Source organism: Juglans regia, chromosome 15 (genome assembly GCF_001411555.2).
Source record: "Juglans regia cultivar Chandler chromosome 15, Walnut 2.0, whole genome shotgun sequence".
Lineage (NCBI taxonomy): Eukaryota > Viridiplantae > Streptophyta > Magnoliopsida > Fagales > Juglandaceae > Juglans > Juglans regia.
Genome location: NC_049915.1, coordinates 13,533,183 through 13,553,261, shown reverse-complemented (window position 1 = coordinate 13,553,261; position 20,079 = coordinate 13,533,183). Strand labels below are relative to the sequence as shown.

General features: G+C 32.2%; 1 protein-coding gene across 1 annotated transcript; it reads left to right on the top strand.

Moving 5' to 3' along the window:
- The first annotated feature begins 11,935 nt into the window (after positions 1–11,935).
- Positions 11,936–14,587, top strand: LOC109021520. The gene is made up of 5 exons (XM_019004165.2): positions 11,936–12,785; positions 12,876–12,933; positions 13,019–13,102; positions 13,204–13,339; positions 13,747–14,587. The coding sequence occupies exons 1-5, from the start codon at positions 12,113–12,115 to the stop codon at positions 14,035–14,037; spliced, it is 1,242 nt and encodes a 413-aa protein (XP_018859710.1). The 5' UTR covers positions 11,936–12,112; the 3' UTR covers positions 14,038–14,587.
- Positions 14,588–20,079: the final 5,492 nt, after the last annotated feature.

The following is a 20,079-nucleotide window of genomic DNA, read 5'->3' as shown; positions in this document are numbered from 1 at the left end:
GTGATTTAGCATTTCTGATCTTATATTCTCACATGGGTACGTACATGTCAATCCCAAATGAAAAGATGACTTATGGCATTTAATGATTTGGGATCCACAAATGTGTCAATCCCTATTCAAAATTTTAAAGAGACATAAAATTCAATGAAAAGATTACCAATGGCATTTAATGATTTGTGATCCACGTGGACGGTTTAGATGAGATATAAAATTATCATTTTATTTTATTTTATTTTATTTTTAAATATAATTTAAATAAAAAAATTTTAAATTAATTATTACAATTTTTTCAAACTTTTAAATAAAAAATAATTCCAACTTTCTCAAATCTCTAAATAAAAATAATATTATAAAACTATATTATTATAATATTTTAACTTTATAATATTTTTTATTTAAATTTTTCTCTCTTTTCTCAAAATCCAAAAAATACTCAATTCAAACTATTCACTACTATTCACAAATTGAGAAATACTAGTATGCCGCGCCTAAGTTTACCCCATCACTTTGACTGCTCATGTATTTAATTTTTTTAATTATTTTTTACTTAATGATTAAGAAAGTAACTTTTAGTGTATTGGTGTATTTTTATCTTTTAAAAATATTTAAATATGTTAAAAAATATGAAAAGAAAAAGAAGAAAAAAATAAAAAGACAAATTTGTGCTAAGTAGCATGCCCAACAGTCATTGGTGAGCGTCAGTCTAACATTACTCTCACAAATTATATTATTACTATTCATAAAATTTACATCTCACCTCATTACCCAAACAAATTAATACAATCTGCATAATCCTAATTAAAAGTTCAACCACCCATAACCAATCAACTTGTTGTTGGGTCATAAATACAATTTATGTTACTTAAAATAGACCAAATTAACTGAAAAGCTACTCGAGCATTCTTTAAATGCCATAGGTCATCTTTTCATTGTTAGGTTGAATTGGCACGTCCTTTAAGTATCTACAAAATTTCATCATGACCGTCAATTGGGAGGTGGTTACCTTCATCGATGAATGGATTCTATTACAAATTGACATACAACGGAAAGCAAAATAAGGAAAACAATTCTTCTACTTACAGTCGCTTGACGCAAGCGGTGGAGATCGCTGACACCATGTCAACCGACGAAAAAAAAAAAAAAAGACAAAGACAAAAGGCGTGAAAGTAGAAAGAAGAAAGATAAAACAGTGCTTTCAGATTTCATCTAGCTTTCTTATTCGTGTTCAATCGTCTGTAACCCATCAACCCATGCAACCCTACTTTCCTCCTTTACATCCCAACCAAATCTACTTGATTTGCATCAAAGTTTTTGAGGTTCCAGATTCCTTGGCTCTCCTTCACCATTATAGTTCCTCATAACGGCCATGCGAAGAAGCAGAGAAAAAGAAAGCACATACATTATTTGAATCTTGCACCCGAAGATCTCACAAATCGGATTTTAAAAGCTTTTAACTTTACTTTCATTGATTAGCCAAACAAACAGTGAAGTTTAAAAGCAAGCTAGAGAGCAGAGATCCTCCTAAAAGCAAAAGCGATAGAGACTAAACATGGGAGGTAGAAAAATGGGGTTCAGCATGAGTCTGAATCTACTACATCTCGTAGCCATGGTGGCCACCAGCATCCTCTCCCTCTACCATCTCTCCTCCACAATTCAAACCTCTAGGAAATCCCCAGCTCCACCTCATGTCCCTGACCAACTTCTTCACTAGCTAAACACCATACGCGCCACCATCAACTGCCTCACCCGCCTCCAACCCACTCCCAATCCTGCCACCAAAGGCGCAACTGCCACTACCACCATACCATCGGATCTCCTCCTCCACTCCCTCCTCTCTCACACCGCCACCTCCTGCCACTACCACCCAGACCTCCTCCACCGATATATGAATTATACCCCATTCTCTCTCTGCCCCCAAGACTTCGATGGGCTGGTTGAGTCCCTCATCATGCGTGGCTGCCATCCATTCCCTCACCGCAGATGCTTTTCCAAAACCCCACTGAAACCCACCTCGTCCCTTTCCCACAACCTGTTCTCTCATTTGCTACCGGACCAAAATGTTGTGTGGAATAAATACAATGTGAGAGTCTGCCTTGTGCTCTCTATCCATACTCTGCATAAGGGTAATCAACTCTAGAATAATATTTACAGCAAAAAAGTGCAGCCACGTCTTCAACTAAGGTCTTAGAATAAAATTTTCCTTTATCAAAAAGTTGCAGGCCCAGGAAGCCAATTTGTTGAACTGCCTTGTTAATGGCTGAATCATTTTTGGAGTCCATTAAATCACCCAATGCATACTTCAAAATAAAATTTGTAACTGGCACTTTCACATCTTTGATGCAGACTTCTGAATATTTTTTATGTCCTCCCTGTTCATGGAAAAGTCATTTAAGCCAATGCTAAAACCTTCTGCAAATATATTTTCCATCAACAAAGGCTGTAAAGAATTGAAGAATTTTAAAACCTCTTCAAGACCCTCTCAAAGAAAATTGATGTCAGAATTTCATTAACCACAACCAATATAACATCACTATTGAAGTCAATTTTCAAAACGTCACTCTGACTAATCAGGTATGTTTCCCCACAACAGTCAAAGCATGCAGGCAAAGCAGCCCAATAAGGGGCAGCAGAATGAACCTTCAACAAAGCAAGCCGTAGAAACTAAGGGAAGACGAAACTAAGCTGAAGACGAAGGGCAGCAATTTGTGGTCTCGGACTTCCATCAGTCGGCTGAGGGAGGGAGGGCAAAGGGTTCGAAGGGAGGGACGTGCCGTCGAGGTTTCTTCGATGCTTTGAGGGGATGGACTCACTGTCTTCGACAGGATGCGCTTCATGGAAGGATCGAGAGAGGGAGTTCTTGAGGAGGGGGAATGAGGAAGAGAGGAAACGCAGAGAGGGAGGGGGACTTAGGAAGAGAGGAAACGCAGAGAGGGAAATTGAGAAGGGGATGCCTCAAACGGTGCGGTTTCAGTGTCTTTGTTAAACGAAATAGTGTGTTTTTTTTTCCACATTGGCACTGTTTATGCACAGACTGTATGGTCGACTGTATCCAACATTTTTGTAAGGAAAAACCCTTAATCAAATGGGCTACTTGAATCATTAAGATGGGATACATGAACAAGAAATTTGGCAAAAAAGCAAAACAAAACTCATTTGCAAATCCTACACTAGAAAATTGAACTTCCTTTAAAAAAATCCAAAAAATACTCTAATTAATAGACATAAGTTTTGAAAATACTCTAATTAACCTAGAAAAATTTTAAAAGTCCATAAATTTTGATTCTACAAGAAAAAGATTATTTACGACAAAAACGATACTCATTTTAGTTGGAAATAGTGGTAATTTTCTTATATGGTTATAAACTTAAAACCATGATTGTTCACCTGACCCGACCCGAAAATCCATATTCCGACATGACTCGATTTAGGTATATGCCAATTACTCGATTAGTTGTTTGAAACAGGTTTCAGAAGAATCGGGTGTTCCAACCCGACCCGATTACAAAGGACGAAAGATTCAACTATATGCTTCATTCAGAACCAACCTATATTGCCCACAAGATGCTCACTTTAAAACTCTGAAAATGAAACAAATCCACATCATCTTCAAACTAATGAATCAAAACACAAACCTCCAAAAGCTACTACAACAAAACCAACCCAAAAAACCACAGATCCCATCCCATATCATAAGTGTCAAAATTCGAAATCTAGCAATTACCAAAACTAAAAACCAACAACCTTCTTATAACCCCTAAAACAAAATTAATTCTCAAAACATACAAACCCATTTCAATCCACTAAGCTCGAAACGAGCCCAGAAACCAATAGGCTCCAAATCATGCCTCAAGCAAAAGCAAAACTTTTAAATCTATTAAATAAAAAACCAACCATCAATAAAATCGAAACTAAAACCCACAAAATCATACCGAAAGATAGATATACAAACCTCTTTTTTCATATCAGCCTCAATTCCTAACTATCTCAATGGCGAATAGCAGTCTGGCCACGTGATCTAACTCGAAGGTCTCGATTCTTGGAGGCCAAACCTGGGGTTTCGAAGCAAAGGAAGCCGTGGCGCTAGTAAAAAATAATTAGATAAGATGAATTGAGATAAATTAAAAAAAATTTTATATCTAAATTGGACCTAAATGGGTAGGTTTGTTCAAAAACTGGGATAAGGTACGGAACGGGATTTAATTGTTCAGCCCTACTTAAAACAATAACAACATTAAATACATGTTTTCATTCTAGCCGAAAAAGAAGATTGGAAAAAGAACAAAAATAACAATAAAAATGAGCTTTTAGGTGAACATATATATATATATATATATATATACTTGTACGTACAATAATAGGTTACAATAATAGGTACACAATAAATGGAATTGTACCCTTTCCTTTCCTTTTTTTTCCTCGGATCCTCAATAATTATATATATGTATATATGTATATATAACTGGGAAAGAAAAAGATCATGAGTTGTATCCCTTATGTTAAATGCAAGACAACAAAAGAAAGCAAGCATTTCCCTCCAATATTGATGAGTAGTACTAAGCTGCAGGCACAATAATGCAATGATGATCCGTGGCGGCCACCAATTTGAACGTTTTCTGGGTTCTAAAAAATCTGCATGAAAGGTCATATTCCAATAACTCCCATGGCTGCCTATGTGTTTGAACCTCCTCTAATGATAACGACCTTACACATGCATGCCGTTTCTTTAACTTTATAAGTTTATGTAGGGACAATTTCTGAAAGGCTCTGTTGAGTGCTAGGTTGTGCATCATTTTCCGCGCCCATAAAACTTGTCTATTGTCACCATCATCATCTTATAAATTTGTATCTTGGGATCATAAGGAATTACTCATGGGTACTCCAATCCACCTTCATTTTGTTGGATATAGGGAAAGTTGGTCCATTTCATCATAAATTACATAATTATTATGATCATGTTGAGATTTTTTTTTCCCTCCCACGTACTTAAATTTTTTGAATAAATGTTAATTTTACATGATATCAAAATAAATGTCATGAATTCAAATTCTTATTAATATACATTTTATCTCATTTAATTAAATATTTTACACACATGTTAGCTAGGCATATATACTCATTGAAAGAGAATCTGACCCACACGTAAAGAGTAGTGTTAAGAATATAATATAAATATTATGTATTTTATTTTATGGGAAAAATAGATTTAATGAAACTAAAAAGATAATGGTATATATGCTGGATGGGAATCCTTACTAATATAACAAAATAATCATTAGAATGTGGAAAATAAAAATAAATCGAGAAATGAGTTCTAATGATTTTGATTCTATAATTTCCCAAATTGTGATCGAGAAAATGACCTCATCAGTCATCATAAAGGTGATTTGTCGTCTAAAGGATAATTCATCAACATTAATAGCTAGAGTCTGCATTTAAACTATCTGTATTAATTTGAGGTGGTGGTGGTTGAGGATATATCTCCTCACCCGCAATTTTGTTGCATAATAATTAGTGGAGCGTGAAGGTTGTAGCTCCCAAAAAAAAAAAAAAAGTATTTATGGAGTCAATTTTTTTTCATTTTTGGGTTTTTTAATTTTTATTTTTCTTTTATTATTTTTCATGAAAAAGAATATTTAAAAAATTATAAAATACCAATATATTTTATTATTGTAGCATCCACTTCATATATAGTACTATATTCGATCGGTATGTTAAAAAATATATATGTTTGCAAACAGATTTATTCTTCTAATGAAACAAAGATATATAGTTGCCCGGCCCTCTTGAAGTTAACATATATACTCATCAATGGAGGAGCAGGCACTAATTGAGAAATATTTTATCATTTCTCATTAAAAAATCACACCAAACCATTTATTAACACCGCATGCACGTACGTACATATGTAGAGAGATAGATCATGATCAGAGAATAGAATCAAATCTGAATAATTCAGATTAATGGCCGATCGAAGCCTCTTGGAAAGAAAGAAGAAGCTGGCTATTAGCTAGCTTGTAGTTCATCATGTGGGGTCCTTAAACATTTATATAGAAACAAATAAAAGAAGAAGAACACATGCATGAAAGGGATAGAATATTATGCATGGCAGATTGACATTTCAGAAGCAAGCATGATCGATGTATGTTGTTCGATCGTTAGAATAATGCAAGTGTCAGCTTACATAATCACATGGGATGTCCCTTTCGTGCCATCAGTTTATAATGCCAAAGGCTGATACGTGGTAGCTACCTAGCTTGCTTGCTCGCTATAAATATATACATATATATATTTATATATTATTCCAAGCCCTAACCCTAAAAACGAAACTTCAAACCAATTATTAGCATGCAGCAGCTCATGTGCTGGCCGGTGATCATCAATGATATAAATATATATATATATATATATCATGCATCAAACCACCCACAAAAAAGTAGACCTATTCATCCAGGCCAGATTGTTTTTGACCCAATCCAGAATCCGATTATTCGGGTTTTGGCTCGGAACAAATCTGGGCCGGTACCTGTATAGAAAAATTTGAGTAAACTCGTTACCCGTTTTTTTTTTCGGTTTGAATATTTTATTTTTTTATTTTTCTTTCTAGCAACAAAATGGATAGAAACTTAAAAGAAAAATACATATTATGTCCAATGAATCATCTATTTTATGTTTTTTTTTTACTCTATTCTCCATGTGGTTTTTTATTGGTAGTTAAGGAATATTCAGGTTTTGATTTAAAAAATTAAATAAATAGAGTCTGAATGCTGCATCAACATCTTTTCATGAAAAAATATCCATAACATGTAGGCTTTGACTTAAAAAAAAAATAAAAACCCGGGTGCAACCCGGAACTCGGGTTCCGGAGTTTTAAAAACCGGTTTCAATGCAGGTTCTGGCACATGTTTGATTTGGGCTAACCCAGTCCTGGTTCTAGGCCGATTTTGGAACCCGGGTTCCCGGGCCGGAACCCAGATGAATAATACTACAACAAAAGTAGACAATGGATTAGGAGAATTGAAATATCAAGTTCTCTATTAATTCTTATCTTTTAAATTTGGGGTTTCAAGTCAAAGAGATTCACTACGAGAAAAATGCTTATTAGCAATAGTCAGTCTCGTCACAAATACTCGATTTTCTTTTAGTGAGAGATAAACACATCAAGTAAAATTATATATATTACATCATTTGTAATATTTATATAAATTATAACAATAAATAATATTGTATGATCAACTTTATATATCTATATATCTCTCATATTTAAAAGACAAAAAAACTCTATGGACAGGTGATTCTCTTTTTTTTCTTTTTTTTTTTATAAAACGGATGTTACCCTTCATTAAGAGATGACTTACAAAGTTGACTTGAAAAACAAGTCAATTACAATCATTAATATCTTCCCAATACATTTTCGTGATTGACATGGTCTAGTCTAGGCAGTAAATCTCTAAAGACCTAGATTTTAGAGAAAATACCACATCTGTCCACGACAGAGATTACAAAACCCCATACCCCGACTAAGCGGGGTAGGGTATACCAAACCCCGTCAACGCGGAGGGGGACTAATACTCTATTCGGACCAAAGTCCGAAGGTACTACTTTTTTTGAATTTTTATTAATCTAGAAACTACATTACACAAAGAAAACTACAAAAAAAAATACTGCACCAAAAGAAAAACAGAACACAGAGGCTGTTGTGGCGCGTGCAGTACACATGCTACTCTGAAAAGGGAACCGACAGTCGACCTTGGAGATCCCGGACTCACATGAGTTAAGTTTTTTCCACTTGGTATAAAAAAACCAAAAAAAATGGCATGCATGCATATGTAAGTGATCTCATCTCTTTATATAAAATATTACTTCCATCAAAATTTAAGTCCCTTACTTTTATCCATGCATGCATGACATAACCTAAGCCGGACCGTGTTATAATTTTTTATTATTTTTTTAAATTATTCTTGTAAATATATGTTCTTTTTGGCCTCTAGTGAATGGACAGTAAATATAAGGTAAAACCTGGCTGTGGTATCAAAGGGATCTAGAATTGATAAGATGATAATAATAGAAAACAGTGTCTCATTCATGATTCATGCATTTCACACCTTTTTCTTTTTGGGGTAATTAGAGTTGATCGGACATTTTGTCTTTTTGGGTTCCAGCTTGTGAATGCGCACCTAGATGATGTAGTATCAATTGGTTGGTAAAACCTAGCAATGATGCCACGTGGGCCAAGAATATATAATAATAGTAGCAATGATGTCACAGTTAATTGTAAAATTAGTATTTGATTTTCAGGATTTTAAAAATTGAGATCTAGCTATCTGTTTAACTTTTATAAAATTAGAAATTCTATCTATCAATTACTATTTATTTTTATAGGTTATATTTATAATTTTTTTTATAGAGTATAAAAATATTTTTCATGAACATTGATATTCATAAGTCCACACATAACACATCACAATTTTTTATTTTTTATTTATTTTTTAAATTCTTTTTGATTTTATTCTTTTTAAAATAATTTAATTCTTCTACTCATCATCTATATACCACACATTTGATAAGAAAAAAAAAATTAAAAAAATACAAAAAAGATAGTGCGTGGCGTATGAGGCTTATGAATAGAATTTTTCATTTTTATAATATGTGGGTGTATTTTTCATAGGGTGTAAGGTATGAGATAGTGAATAGTGATTGATAAAAAAAAATTCTTATAAAATTGATATTTAAATTTTAAAATACTTGTAATTAGATCTCTCAGTCAATCTCGCACTAATCTCGCCACGTTGCAACGTTTTCTAATGGGAGATTGACTAAAATATCCAATTGCGAATTTTTTAAAATTTAAGTATCAATTTTGCGAAAATTGAAAACCTAAGTCTAGACTTGTAAAAACGTGAAAACTCAAGTAGTACTAGTTTTACAATTAACCCCATTTTTTAATACATCATTTATGATTTTAACTTTGAATAGATGGATATAAACACAATATCTTTACAAATTTATATAAAATAGAAGATGATATGCAACATTTAAAATTAAATCAACAAAAGGATTTATTTTAAATAATAGTATTTTAATAAAGTGATAATAGTCTTTAGGATTTGTCATTGTAGTTTTAAATTTAAAAGTTAAGTACACAACCCTTATTATTTAAATTGAGAGTACTATTTTTATAAAACGATATTGTTTTTATAAATTATTTATAAAAATCATGTTCTTCAGTATGTGTATCAATTTTCTTAAAAGTTTGGGTTAATTACACTTTATCCTTTAAACTTTTACTCAATTCATAATGTACCTCCAAAATTAATAATTGCATCAAACTGGACCCGCTTATTTTCAAAACTTATCAATCTCTCCCTTCCGTCTACCAGCACCGTTAAATGTAACAGAAAGTGTATGCATGTGTTGCTTACGTGCATAACATTTACTGTAAAGATATAATTTTCATCTAATTTATTATCATTGACCATATAAAATATAAAATAATATATGATATCAATAATTGTTAATAATTATGCATACTAAAGAGTAAAGTTTAAGTTAGTAAGTAGTAACCATCAATATCATAAATATAGTTATAGCAAAAAAAATTAATTGATAGCATTTATTATTTTATATAATTTATGATTTATTATTAATTGATAGCATATATTATTTTATATAGTCAATGATAATAAATTAGATAAAAATTACATCTTTACAATAAATGTTATTCACGTGAGTAACAATACATGGAAACACTTTATATTACATTTGACAATGCTAATAGACGGAATGGGGGATTGATAAATTTTGAAAGTAAGCAGGTCTACTTTGATTCAATTTTAATTTTAAAGATAAATTATAAATTGAATAAAAGTTCAAAGAGATAAAATGTAATTAACCTTAAAAGTTAAACATGCTTGTTAAACATCCAACTATCAGTCAACGTTACTGTTTGTTTCTATTCTTATGACAAGCACCAAAGCTCTGTGATCTGAATTTACATTGCAGCACCAACTCTTTCTCAGTCGACTCTAACAGTACATGTGCATGCATTCCGCCTCCTCCTAAAAAAGAAAAGTAGAAAGTAAAATATATATATATAATGGGGGGAGGGCTAGTCTCACTTTCAAGCAAGGTTTCGTATTCTCTGACTCTGTGAAATGAGGCCCCCCCGGCCCGCTCTCTAATATTCTTGCCAATATAACTCAGTAAGGGGCCCACATTCCAAAAATTCCAAGGATATAATAATTTCAACCCATCATCTATTATCTACTCTCAAAGTTATGAAATTATTAGTTGTTTTAAAAGTTTAAATAGATGAAAATATGAATATTTAGGTCTCGTTTGGAAATCCATCTCATTTCAGAATTTTTTATAATTTCTTTCTCAAACATCACTCAAACGTAAATATTTTTAAATTTTTAATTTTTAATTTTTTCATATAACCATTAACTAATCATTTATAAATTTTTCAAACTTTCAAACAAAACATAACAAATTATTCAAATCTTAAAATAAAAATTATATTAAAAATTATATTTTAATTTTATAATATTTTTATTCAATTTTTTCTCTCTCATTTTTTAAAACTAATAAAATATCTCAAGTTATTTCACTATTATTTATATATTTTTCATTTCATCTTATCTCATTCTCCAAATGAGGCCTTAATAATTTGTATTTTATTTTAACATTCATCCCCATGTATAGACCAAATTATTTTTTAATGAGTAAACATAACACATAGAATATTTAATTAAATAGAATAAAATATAAAGTCAGAATTCGAATTTAGGTAATGACGTGAAGTAGATTTAATTATTATATTCATTCGCAAAAGGTAACCCCAAAAATAGTAGTTAGTTCGTAACCATAAATAAGATAATATTTTCACCATACTTTAAAATATTAAATAATTAGCATTATTTATATAAATATATATATCAATTTAATAATTTGACAATATCCCCTGATAAAATTAGATTACCAAGTACGTATCCATACTTCAAAATCACGTAATACTTGGTCCTGAATTTTACTTACGATGGTCAACATGACGTCATTTGTAGTAAGACAATCTTCAGAAAAAGCGATCCATTGGTGTAACAAGTTTTGAACATTTTGATTTTTTTTTTTAGATTCCAGAGTTGGGGAATTTAGTTGTGTGCGCTACTAAACCAACGGCTCAATTGTATTATTAATATATGAAAATTGTCTTATTAATTCTTTTTATGTCCTCTCTCTTATAAAGTACAGGGAGAGAGAGAGAGAGAGTGCAAGAAAAAAAAAAGCTTTTGTGAACATAAATATATGAAAGCCACTAAAAAGTGTTATTGTAATATCTAGACTTTCTTCGACTTAAATTTTATCATTTTCAATCACATATATTATATAACATATTTAAATAATTAGTATATAATATATATATATATAATCACTTAAAATATGTCGTAGTAAGTGTAGGCACAAAAAGCAACATGAGAAATTATATTTGCAGTATTAGGGAGTGCACGCCCAACACACCCACTTTGAAAAAATTAGATAAATCTAAAACTTAAAATAAAAAAATTATTTTTTTAATAGTATTTTCTACTTCTTTTTTTTTTTTACACATTTTAAAACTGTATCTAAAATTACTGAAGCTATATAATATGGGGATATGAAACTCAAGGGAACGAATTATAAATGTAATGTCATTTTCTTTTTCCTAAATGGCTGAATGAGCATTTGTTAAAAAAAGTTTGGCATTAATGGCGGAAAGAAAAGAGGATGAAGTTGGTCTAAAACGGTGGCTTTTGGATCATTAAACTAGATTTAAGAATGACATGTTCTTGAACTTGAAAGGAATTCTATAATGGAGGAGGGAGGTCTGTTCTGACATGTCAATTTAAAAGTAGTTCTTTTCCCGGAGTTATGAAAATGGAAGGAAGAAAGAGCATCATGCACATGGCAGACCTCAACCTCCCCCCCATGTTACAAGTTCCCTCCCTTTTATCTGTCCCCACTTTTCCCCTTTATAAAACCCCCACCTGCCTCCCCTTCCTCCTCTGCCACACATCCACCCTCAAAATCACACTCCTTCCTTCCCTGACTTCAATTTTCCTGCCATTTCTTCTGCACCATGTGCAGCTCCAAGGCCAAAGTGACTGTTGGCATTGATGCCATTCCAAACCCCACTGTTGCTAGAATCAATGGCAGGCCGGTCCTTCAACCCACCTGCAATCTTGTTCCTAGATTGGAAAGGCGTAATTCATTGAAGAAAGTGTCCCCAACACCTTCCCCTCTGGCACCACCACCACCTCTGCCAACTTCTGCTACCAGTCCTAAAACCAAGGCTTTGCTAACACCTCCAATCTCTCCAAAGTATAAATCCCCGAGACCACCTGCAGTTAAGCGAGGGAATGACCCCAATGGCTTGAGTTTGAGTGCAGAGAAGATTGTCGTCCCAAAAGTTTCCACAAAAACTCCCACTTTAGAGAGGAAGAAGTCGAAAAGTTTCAAGGGTATTATTTATGGCGATGGAGCTGCAGTGAGTTGTGTTGGGGTTTCTCCTCTTGTGGAGGCATCCTTGAGTTACTCTTCATCTTTGATCACTGAGTCTCCAGGAAGCATTGCTGCGGGGAGGAGGGAACAGATGGCTCTGCTACAGGCTCAGAGAAAGATGAGAATTGCCCATTATGGAAGATCAAAGTCTGAAAAGTTTGAGAAAGTGGTTCCCTTTGATTCTTCGAGTGATATCACAACAAAAAACGCTGAAGAAGATAAGAGATGCAGTTTTATCACTCCCAATTCAGGTATGTAAACATTTGTACAATGATTCTTATTATTTTACTTTGAAAATGCTATGAGCTTTGCTGATCAATGTCTTCTTTTTTCATGCACAGATCCCATCTATGTCGCTTACCATGATGAAGAATGGGGAGTTCCTGTCCATGATGACAAGTAAGCCTCTCTATCCCTCTTTCCCCTCTCTCTCGCATTCACACACACGCCATGACTGATTTCCTATCTCTTATCTGTCATGCAGGATGTTGCTTGAATTGTTGGTCTTAAGTGGTGCTCAGGTTGGTTCAGATTGGAGCTCAATCTTGAAAAAACGCCAAGATTTCAGGTTGGGTTCTTTCTTTCAACTAACACACACAATGGAATTAGTTTTTGTGTCATATTTTCTCTTGAGATTAACAGATACAAAACATTTTTTTCTTGATTCAGGAATGCATTTTCAGGATTTGATGCAGAAACTATTGCCAAGTTGAGTGATAAACAAATGATGTCAATTAGTTCAGAATATGGCATTGACATAAGCCGAGTTAGGGGCGTCGTCGACAACTCTAACCGAATTCTTGAGGTAATTAAACTATTAAGGCATCCTATTTCATTCTACCTGAAAAGGATAAAAAGAACAGAAAATAGGAAAAGCATCAAACCACACAAACCATTGGTCCTTTTCACTCTTCAATCTGTCTTCAGTTCCTTCTTTTCAAGACCTTATGATCGATCACACTTCAAATGCAATTTTTCCTGGTTTAAATGGACTTTCAAGTAGGAAAGGACAAATCCAAATGCGCATTGCTACAGTATCTGAATCGATTGTCAACAGCTTTTTAAACTGCCCTGATTTTAAAAAGCAGGCCCCACATGGCCAGTTAAACTCTATGCAAAATGTGAAGAAATTTTTGTCATATTATATTGCAAAAAAAGGGATTTCCTCCAGTTTTCTAAACGTTTATTGTCATGCAAATTTTGCTGTCTCAGATTAAGAAAGAGTTTGGGTCATTTGACAAGTATATTTGGGGGTTTGTCAATCACAAGCCAATCTCCACTCAATACAAAGCAGGCCACAAAATCCCTGTGAAGACATCAAAATCAGAGAGCATTAGCAAAGACATGGTGAGGAGGAACTTCAGGTTCGTTGGTCCGACCGTGGTTCATTCGTTTATGCAAGCCGCCGGCCTCACCAACGACCACCTGATCACTTGCCACAGGCACCTCCAGTGTTCCTTGATGGCAGCCACCCGCCGCGCCGCCACAGAACCGGCTCTATAGACTCAAATGACATCAAAGAATGAGGGGAGAAGATAATCTAGAAGTGCTCAAAACATTGAAGTATGCAGATTGAATAGTTTGCTAACTATATTTTGGGGTTAATGGTTATGTACAATACTGAAAAGATAGTAATTGGATTCACTTGTGAGACGCTGTGACTTCTTTTTTTATGACTGTGTGTGTATTTGAAATAGATAATTTAGAAGAGATTGATTGTTAGGGAGTAGAAGGGATAGGGATATGGGTCTGGTGCAAAGGTGGGATCAGGGGCCAAGGAGATTGGAAGCAATTGGAAGGCAATGGCATGTGTTGGTGTCAGTTTGCTTTTTTTATTGCATGTGATCAACAAGACTTTGCATTATTTGGGTTTCCTTTAACAGCCTGTGTGGGATAATGGTAGAGGGAAAGTAGGACCACCTTTCCTTCTATCTTGCTTTGTTTTATTGAGTTGTACTTTATTTTTGGATTGTGGGGAATATTTATACCCTAATGTATCCTGGATTTGGTGTGGTTTTTCTGAGTTGTATTGATACATTTGCATGTGCTTTTATACTGTTTGCTTAATAATTTATACTTTTTAAGATGTTAACCACATAAAGATTGGTATCTTCTCCACTTAACCACTTTTTTTTCTTGCAAACATCCTCCGTTTTTTGTCTTTCTTCACTCCTCTCTCTCTCTCATTATCACTGCAATAAGTTGGTATATTTGAGATAAAAACAAAATCCATGCCTAAAAGTGATTTTTAGAGACTTTGGTTTGGATACCAAGATACTCTCCTGGTCTCATCTCATCTCATTTCAATATTTAAACACTACAAATACAAATATTTTTTAATTTCAAATTTTCAAATTTTACAAATTTTCCAAACTTTCAAACAAAATGTAAAAAACAAATCAACTTTTTTAAATACCAAAACAAAAATTATATTATAACAATATTTTAACTTTTATAATATTTTTATTCAATTTTTTCTCTCTCCTTTCCTAAAACTCCATAAATATCTTAACTTAAACTATTTCATTACTATTTACATATCATCTCATCTCACAATTCAAACGAGATCTAATTTAATTTAATCTTTACAATATCGTATGTTCTATAAAATGTTTGATAAGGACAAACCTTGTTGGATCAAGATCCCAAGACGTTCAAGTGGGAAACAGAGTGATATATGAAAGAGAAATGATAGTTGCAGTCGTGAGTATTCAAGCATCACACAATCACTTTGAAAAAAATGAATAAATGCAGGATCCACATAAAAAGAAAATTAATTGTTTTAATAGTAGACCCCACTCTTTTTCAAAATGACTGTACAGCACTTGTGCACTCTATAATTATATGTAGCATTACTCTGAAGTTCCTCGACAAACACCTTATTATATCACAAAAGTAAAAAGAAAAATTGAGTTTTATAACCAAAATCTTGATCCCCACCAATACCCTGCCAAAATGGTGTCATCTTAAATAAATCTAGAATCCGCATAAAAAGTTATTTTTTAAGAGTAATGCTACATACAGTAGTGGATTGTGCAAGTGCAGTACAATCGCTTTGAAAAAGAGTGAGATCTATTATTAAAAAATTAATTTTCTTTTCATGTGGATCCCATATTTATTTATTTATTTCAAGTTGATTGCGCGACGTTTGCACATTTACGATTATAACTATCATTTCTTATTTTTTAATAATACTAGTTAAGGGCAACGTGCGCTGCACGTATGCCCAGTTGTCTACTATTAAATATTGTAAGATGTATAATAGACAGTAAAATATGATCAATTTCAGATAGAATCATCGTGTAAAGTAAATCATCATATTATCACAAGCAGCATATGAATAAGGATTTTTAACTAAATCATTTCCCTTTTTATCTCATATTATAAACCCTAATATCAATGCTTATATCCAATAGTATTTTTACGAGTTTAAGATAAAATAATATATAATGAGAATCTTGGATCTTGTTAGGCAGCAAACTCAAGAATTGAATGCATTTAAATGAAATGTAACATCCATAAGCAAATTAAGATTATTTCTTCTACTAAAAATGAAATATTGTTTGGTTAACCTTATCAAAATCTCTTGTTTAAAAGACTAATGTTTCTATAATATTAAAAAATAATATTCTAACAATATTTTATTTAACTTTTAATTTTCATTTCAACTAATCTCATCTCAATTAGGATCTAAGCTATCAAAAAAAAAAAAAAAAAACTCAGTATCCAAACTCACCTAATCAGCAAAAGAGCAAAAACATAAGAGAACCGGATTTGATGAGAAAAAAGGAAAAGAGAGAGAGAGAGAAATTGATAAGAACATTGTTCATCCCTTACTTATTTTCAAATAAAAGTCTATTTGAAAATAGATTTTATTCCAAAATTTTCATATCATATCATATCTTCTTTTTAAACATAACTGAAATACAAAATTTTAAAAATAATCATTACAACTTTCTCAAAATTTCAAATTTCAAATAAAATATAATTTATCTTTTTAAATTTTAAAATAAAAATAATATTATAAAATTATAATCTAAGTGTCTGATAATATTTTAATTTTATAATATTTTTTATTTAACTCTTTCTCTCTTTCAATTATTTTTTATAAAATTTCATCTCATCTAACTCTCTCCAACATTATATAAATTTTCAGAGAAGAAAAAATTAAAAATGTTCTAATATATATTAACATATTCTAGACCATATTATTTAACACTACAAATAATGTTAAATTATTGCGTTAGTTCAAAGGCAGTTTAGCTTTTAATTTAAAAATGCAAACCAGATCATCTTAATTTACTTCAAAAGTTTTCATAACTCTTTTTAATATTATTAAAACAAAAACACTATAAAAAATAATAACAATAAAAAGCATTAATTTATTTAACATTTTCACATTTGGGTAAATAAAATAGTAATAATGACATATTATATTTTTAAATTATTAAGAAGTTATAATTTATTTCCTTATGAAAATTTGTAATTATACTAACCAATCTATTATTATTACTCTTAATAATTATAGTTGGATGCGCATGTTGTATATTTGTTATTTTCAAAATAAATATATAATGTGTCAGTTTTAAAATTCAAAACTACAGTGGTAAGTATTAAATAATTTAATCATATATTTTATAAAGTCTCATCCTTTACATTTAAAAAAAGGTAATGATAGGGTTACTACCCTATTACTACCCAATTACTACTCATAGTTAATTTCAAGTTTTTTATTTTTTTATCATTTTCTTTAAAATATTTTTTTAACATCCTTAATCGAAAAAATTAAAAAAATATATAATTTTATTAATAATCACTTCCTTAACCATTAAGTAAAATAAAAAATTAAAAAAAAATCAAATATAAAAAGAGTAGTAAATGAGTAGTAGGAGAGTAGTAATCCTATCATTTTCCTTTAAAAAAAATTAAACAAACTATAGTACATTAAAAATTATAGATCTACCTCAAATAGTGTAATTAATTTCAAGTTAATTAATAAACTATTCAATTTATCCAAAAATGAAAAAAAAATATTTAAGTTTATTTCTTAATAAATCATTAAACAAAAACCATTAATAAAAGAAAAAAATTAGATTTATACTGAAACTGTAACAATTCAATTCAATATTTACATAATTCAAAATTAAAGTAAATAAAACACAATAAAGACACAACGTTCCTATCAATAAAATTAAATTAAATTAAATTATAAAATTATAAAAAAAAAAAAAAAAAACAGAGCCGCAGCGGCTTGGATTCGTCATGGTGGTTAACGGCGGCACGATAGGAGCTGATATTGGAAGGGGAGGAACGCCGGACGGAGGGGAAGAGAATGGGTGGGGCGGTGTTGGCCATGCCGGCGTGCGGCGGAGCACCACTGGAGGCGATGAAGAATCGGACGGGTCGCGGCTTCGATTCGCTCGTGGCGATCAACGGCAGCACGAGAGGGGCTGAGATTGGAAGGGAATGGACGCCGGTCGGAGGGGAAGAGAATGAGAGCAGCGGTGTCGAGCACGACGGCGTGCGACGGTGCACCGTAGCAGATGAAGAAACGAACGGAGGAGAGGGGAGGAGGGGCTCGCGCGCGGGAGAGGCAGGGGCAAAATGGGAAAATTCCCAGTGGCAAAACCGTAGATTTGGAATAACAGTAAGGGTAAAATTGGAAAAAAAAATGTTAGACGAAAACACTGTTACAGACCTCTTCGCGCTTTATATATAAGTATATATCTATTTTTTTTCAAAAAAAAATATACTAAATTTATACACTTTAAAATTATATACATAATGATCAGTCAATATTATGTTCGAGCGATTCAACCGAGGTCCGATGGGAATAGTCCTTTTATTTTTGGGGGCGGGAGGAAAATCATAGTTTAAGATCATTAATTAGACCATTTGTGCATTGGCGTAACAACTCGACCCTAGCTAACTACCATTCGAGTATAAGATTCCAGTCTTGTACAGGTGAACTAGAAAGACTTTGACTTTTGTTAACGTCTTGACCACACTACCTCCAGATTTTAAAGCACACGGAGAAAGCCGTTACAATTTAATAAAGCGATCTCTATTGAATAAAAACCATAATTTATAAAAGTAATGTTATAGACAAGCTATAAATGTACAAATCTTAATCAAATGCTGATGGTTTGGTTGGCATAACTCCCAACCTTCAAAAGAGAGGTCTCGAGTTCGATACACCCTTTTAAAAAAAAAAAAAAATTGTACAAATTTTAAGTAAATTTTTTGTAAAAAAATAAATTTCACAAAAGATTTTTTTTACCCTTTTTATGTTTTATAAAAAAAATATATGTATTACTTGTATATTTAAGACTTAAATATATTATTATTCTTTATGAAAACATCTCGATGCCAAATTAACTGAAGTTGCAACAAATTACAACACATTGGTAAGAGATTTTGCAACAGAATAATGAGTAATGAGTTTTAAATAGATAAGTTTCATACAATTCTTTTATAAAAATATAAATCTTGTTAAAAATGATATTTTTTTTCAGGGAGATTTACTTTTTTTACGAGAAATTATATGAGATTTAGTTATTTAAAACTTGTATAAATTACTTTTCCGGGATAGCATAAAAGAAAAACTCTAAGCATGGAAGCCGTGAATGACTGTGCACGGGCTGATATGGTAGTGAGCCCTAACGTGGGAGTGTCGTGGATCGTTGTATGCCTTTGCACAACCATCTGTGCCCCTAACAAGGCTTAAATATAATATGCCTATCCTTATTTTTGAATCCTAGGATGTCTGTCTTCGTGTATTTGTTAAAATTAGCACTTTTAAGTTAAAAATTGAACACGGATTAAAATACCATTCTTGGTTTTAGTAAGTTGAAACGAGTAACAGAGCTTATAATCAGTAAGAAGAATAGAGCCGGTCCAACGGTAAGGCCACTAATCGTTTGGAAATATAACTATTTTCAGATATTCTCAATTTCTTATATTACTTCACTATTATTTATGTTAGAAATACTAGATCAGAATGTACAGCAGAAACGATATTACCTCATAGAAAATATCTTGGATCTAGTGCGGTTGTTCTACGGATTCTCCAACGTCGTTATTCATTCACGATCTTCACATCAATAGTGGAATGTGCTACATGGTAATACCAGAACAACACTCACACATTCTACCACCTAAATGTCATGACTAGAGAGAATCATTTGAGAGAGAGAACTTATTTATCCCAGTGTGTTTTTTTCTAAAGAGGAGGAGAGACTATGTAAATAGCCTCTCTAGTGTAACTCACTGGCTGGCCATTAAAGGCTAGCCATCAAGCCTCATGAAGTGGCTTAAGAGCCATTTCATAACCTCCGAAAGGAGGTGAAGGGGTGCCCACTATGGGTGCCCCTTTCTTACAATTTATAAATTATTTATTACTATTTTTGTTACTATTCACAAATTATATGTGATACTCTTAGTATTCAAACAGAGCCTGAGGGTTGATTTGGCTACACAAAATTAAACCATCTAATCTCATATAATCATTACAATTTTTTCAAACTCTCACACAAAATATAATAA

Excerpts from the sequence above, each read along its gene's own strand:
- LOC109021520 (XM_019004165.2), top strand. The coding sequence starts at position 12,113 with ATGTGCAGCTCCAAGGCCAAAGTGACTGTTGGCATTGATGCCATTCCA. Across the intron at positions 12,786-12,875 it reads TTTTATCACTCCCAATTCAG|ATCCCATCTATGTCGCTTAC; the intron begins GTATGTAAACAT and ends TTTCATGCACAG. Across the intron at positions 13,340-13,746 it reads ACTCTAACCGAATTCTTGAG|ATTAAGAAAGAGTTTGGGTC; the intron begins GTAATTAAACTA and ends TTGCTGTCTCAG.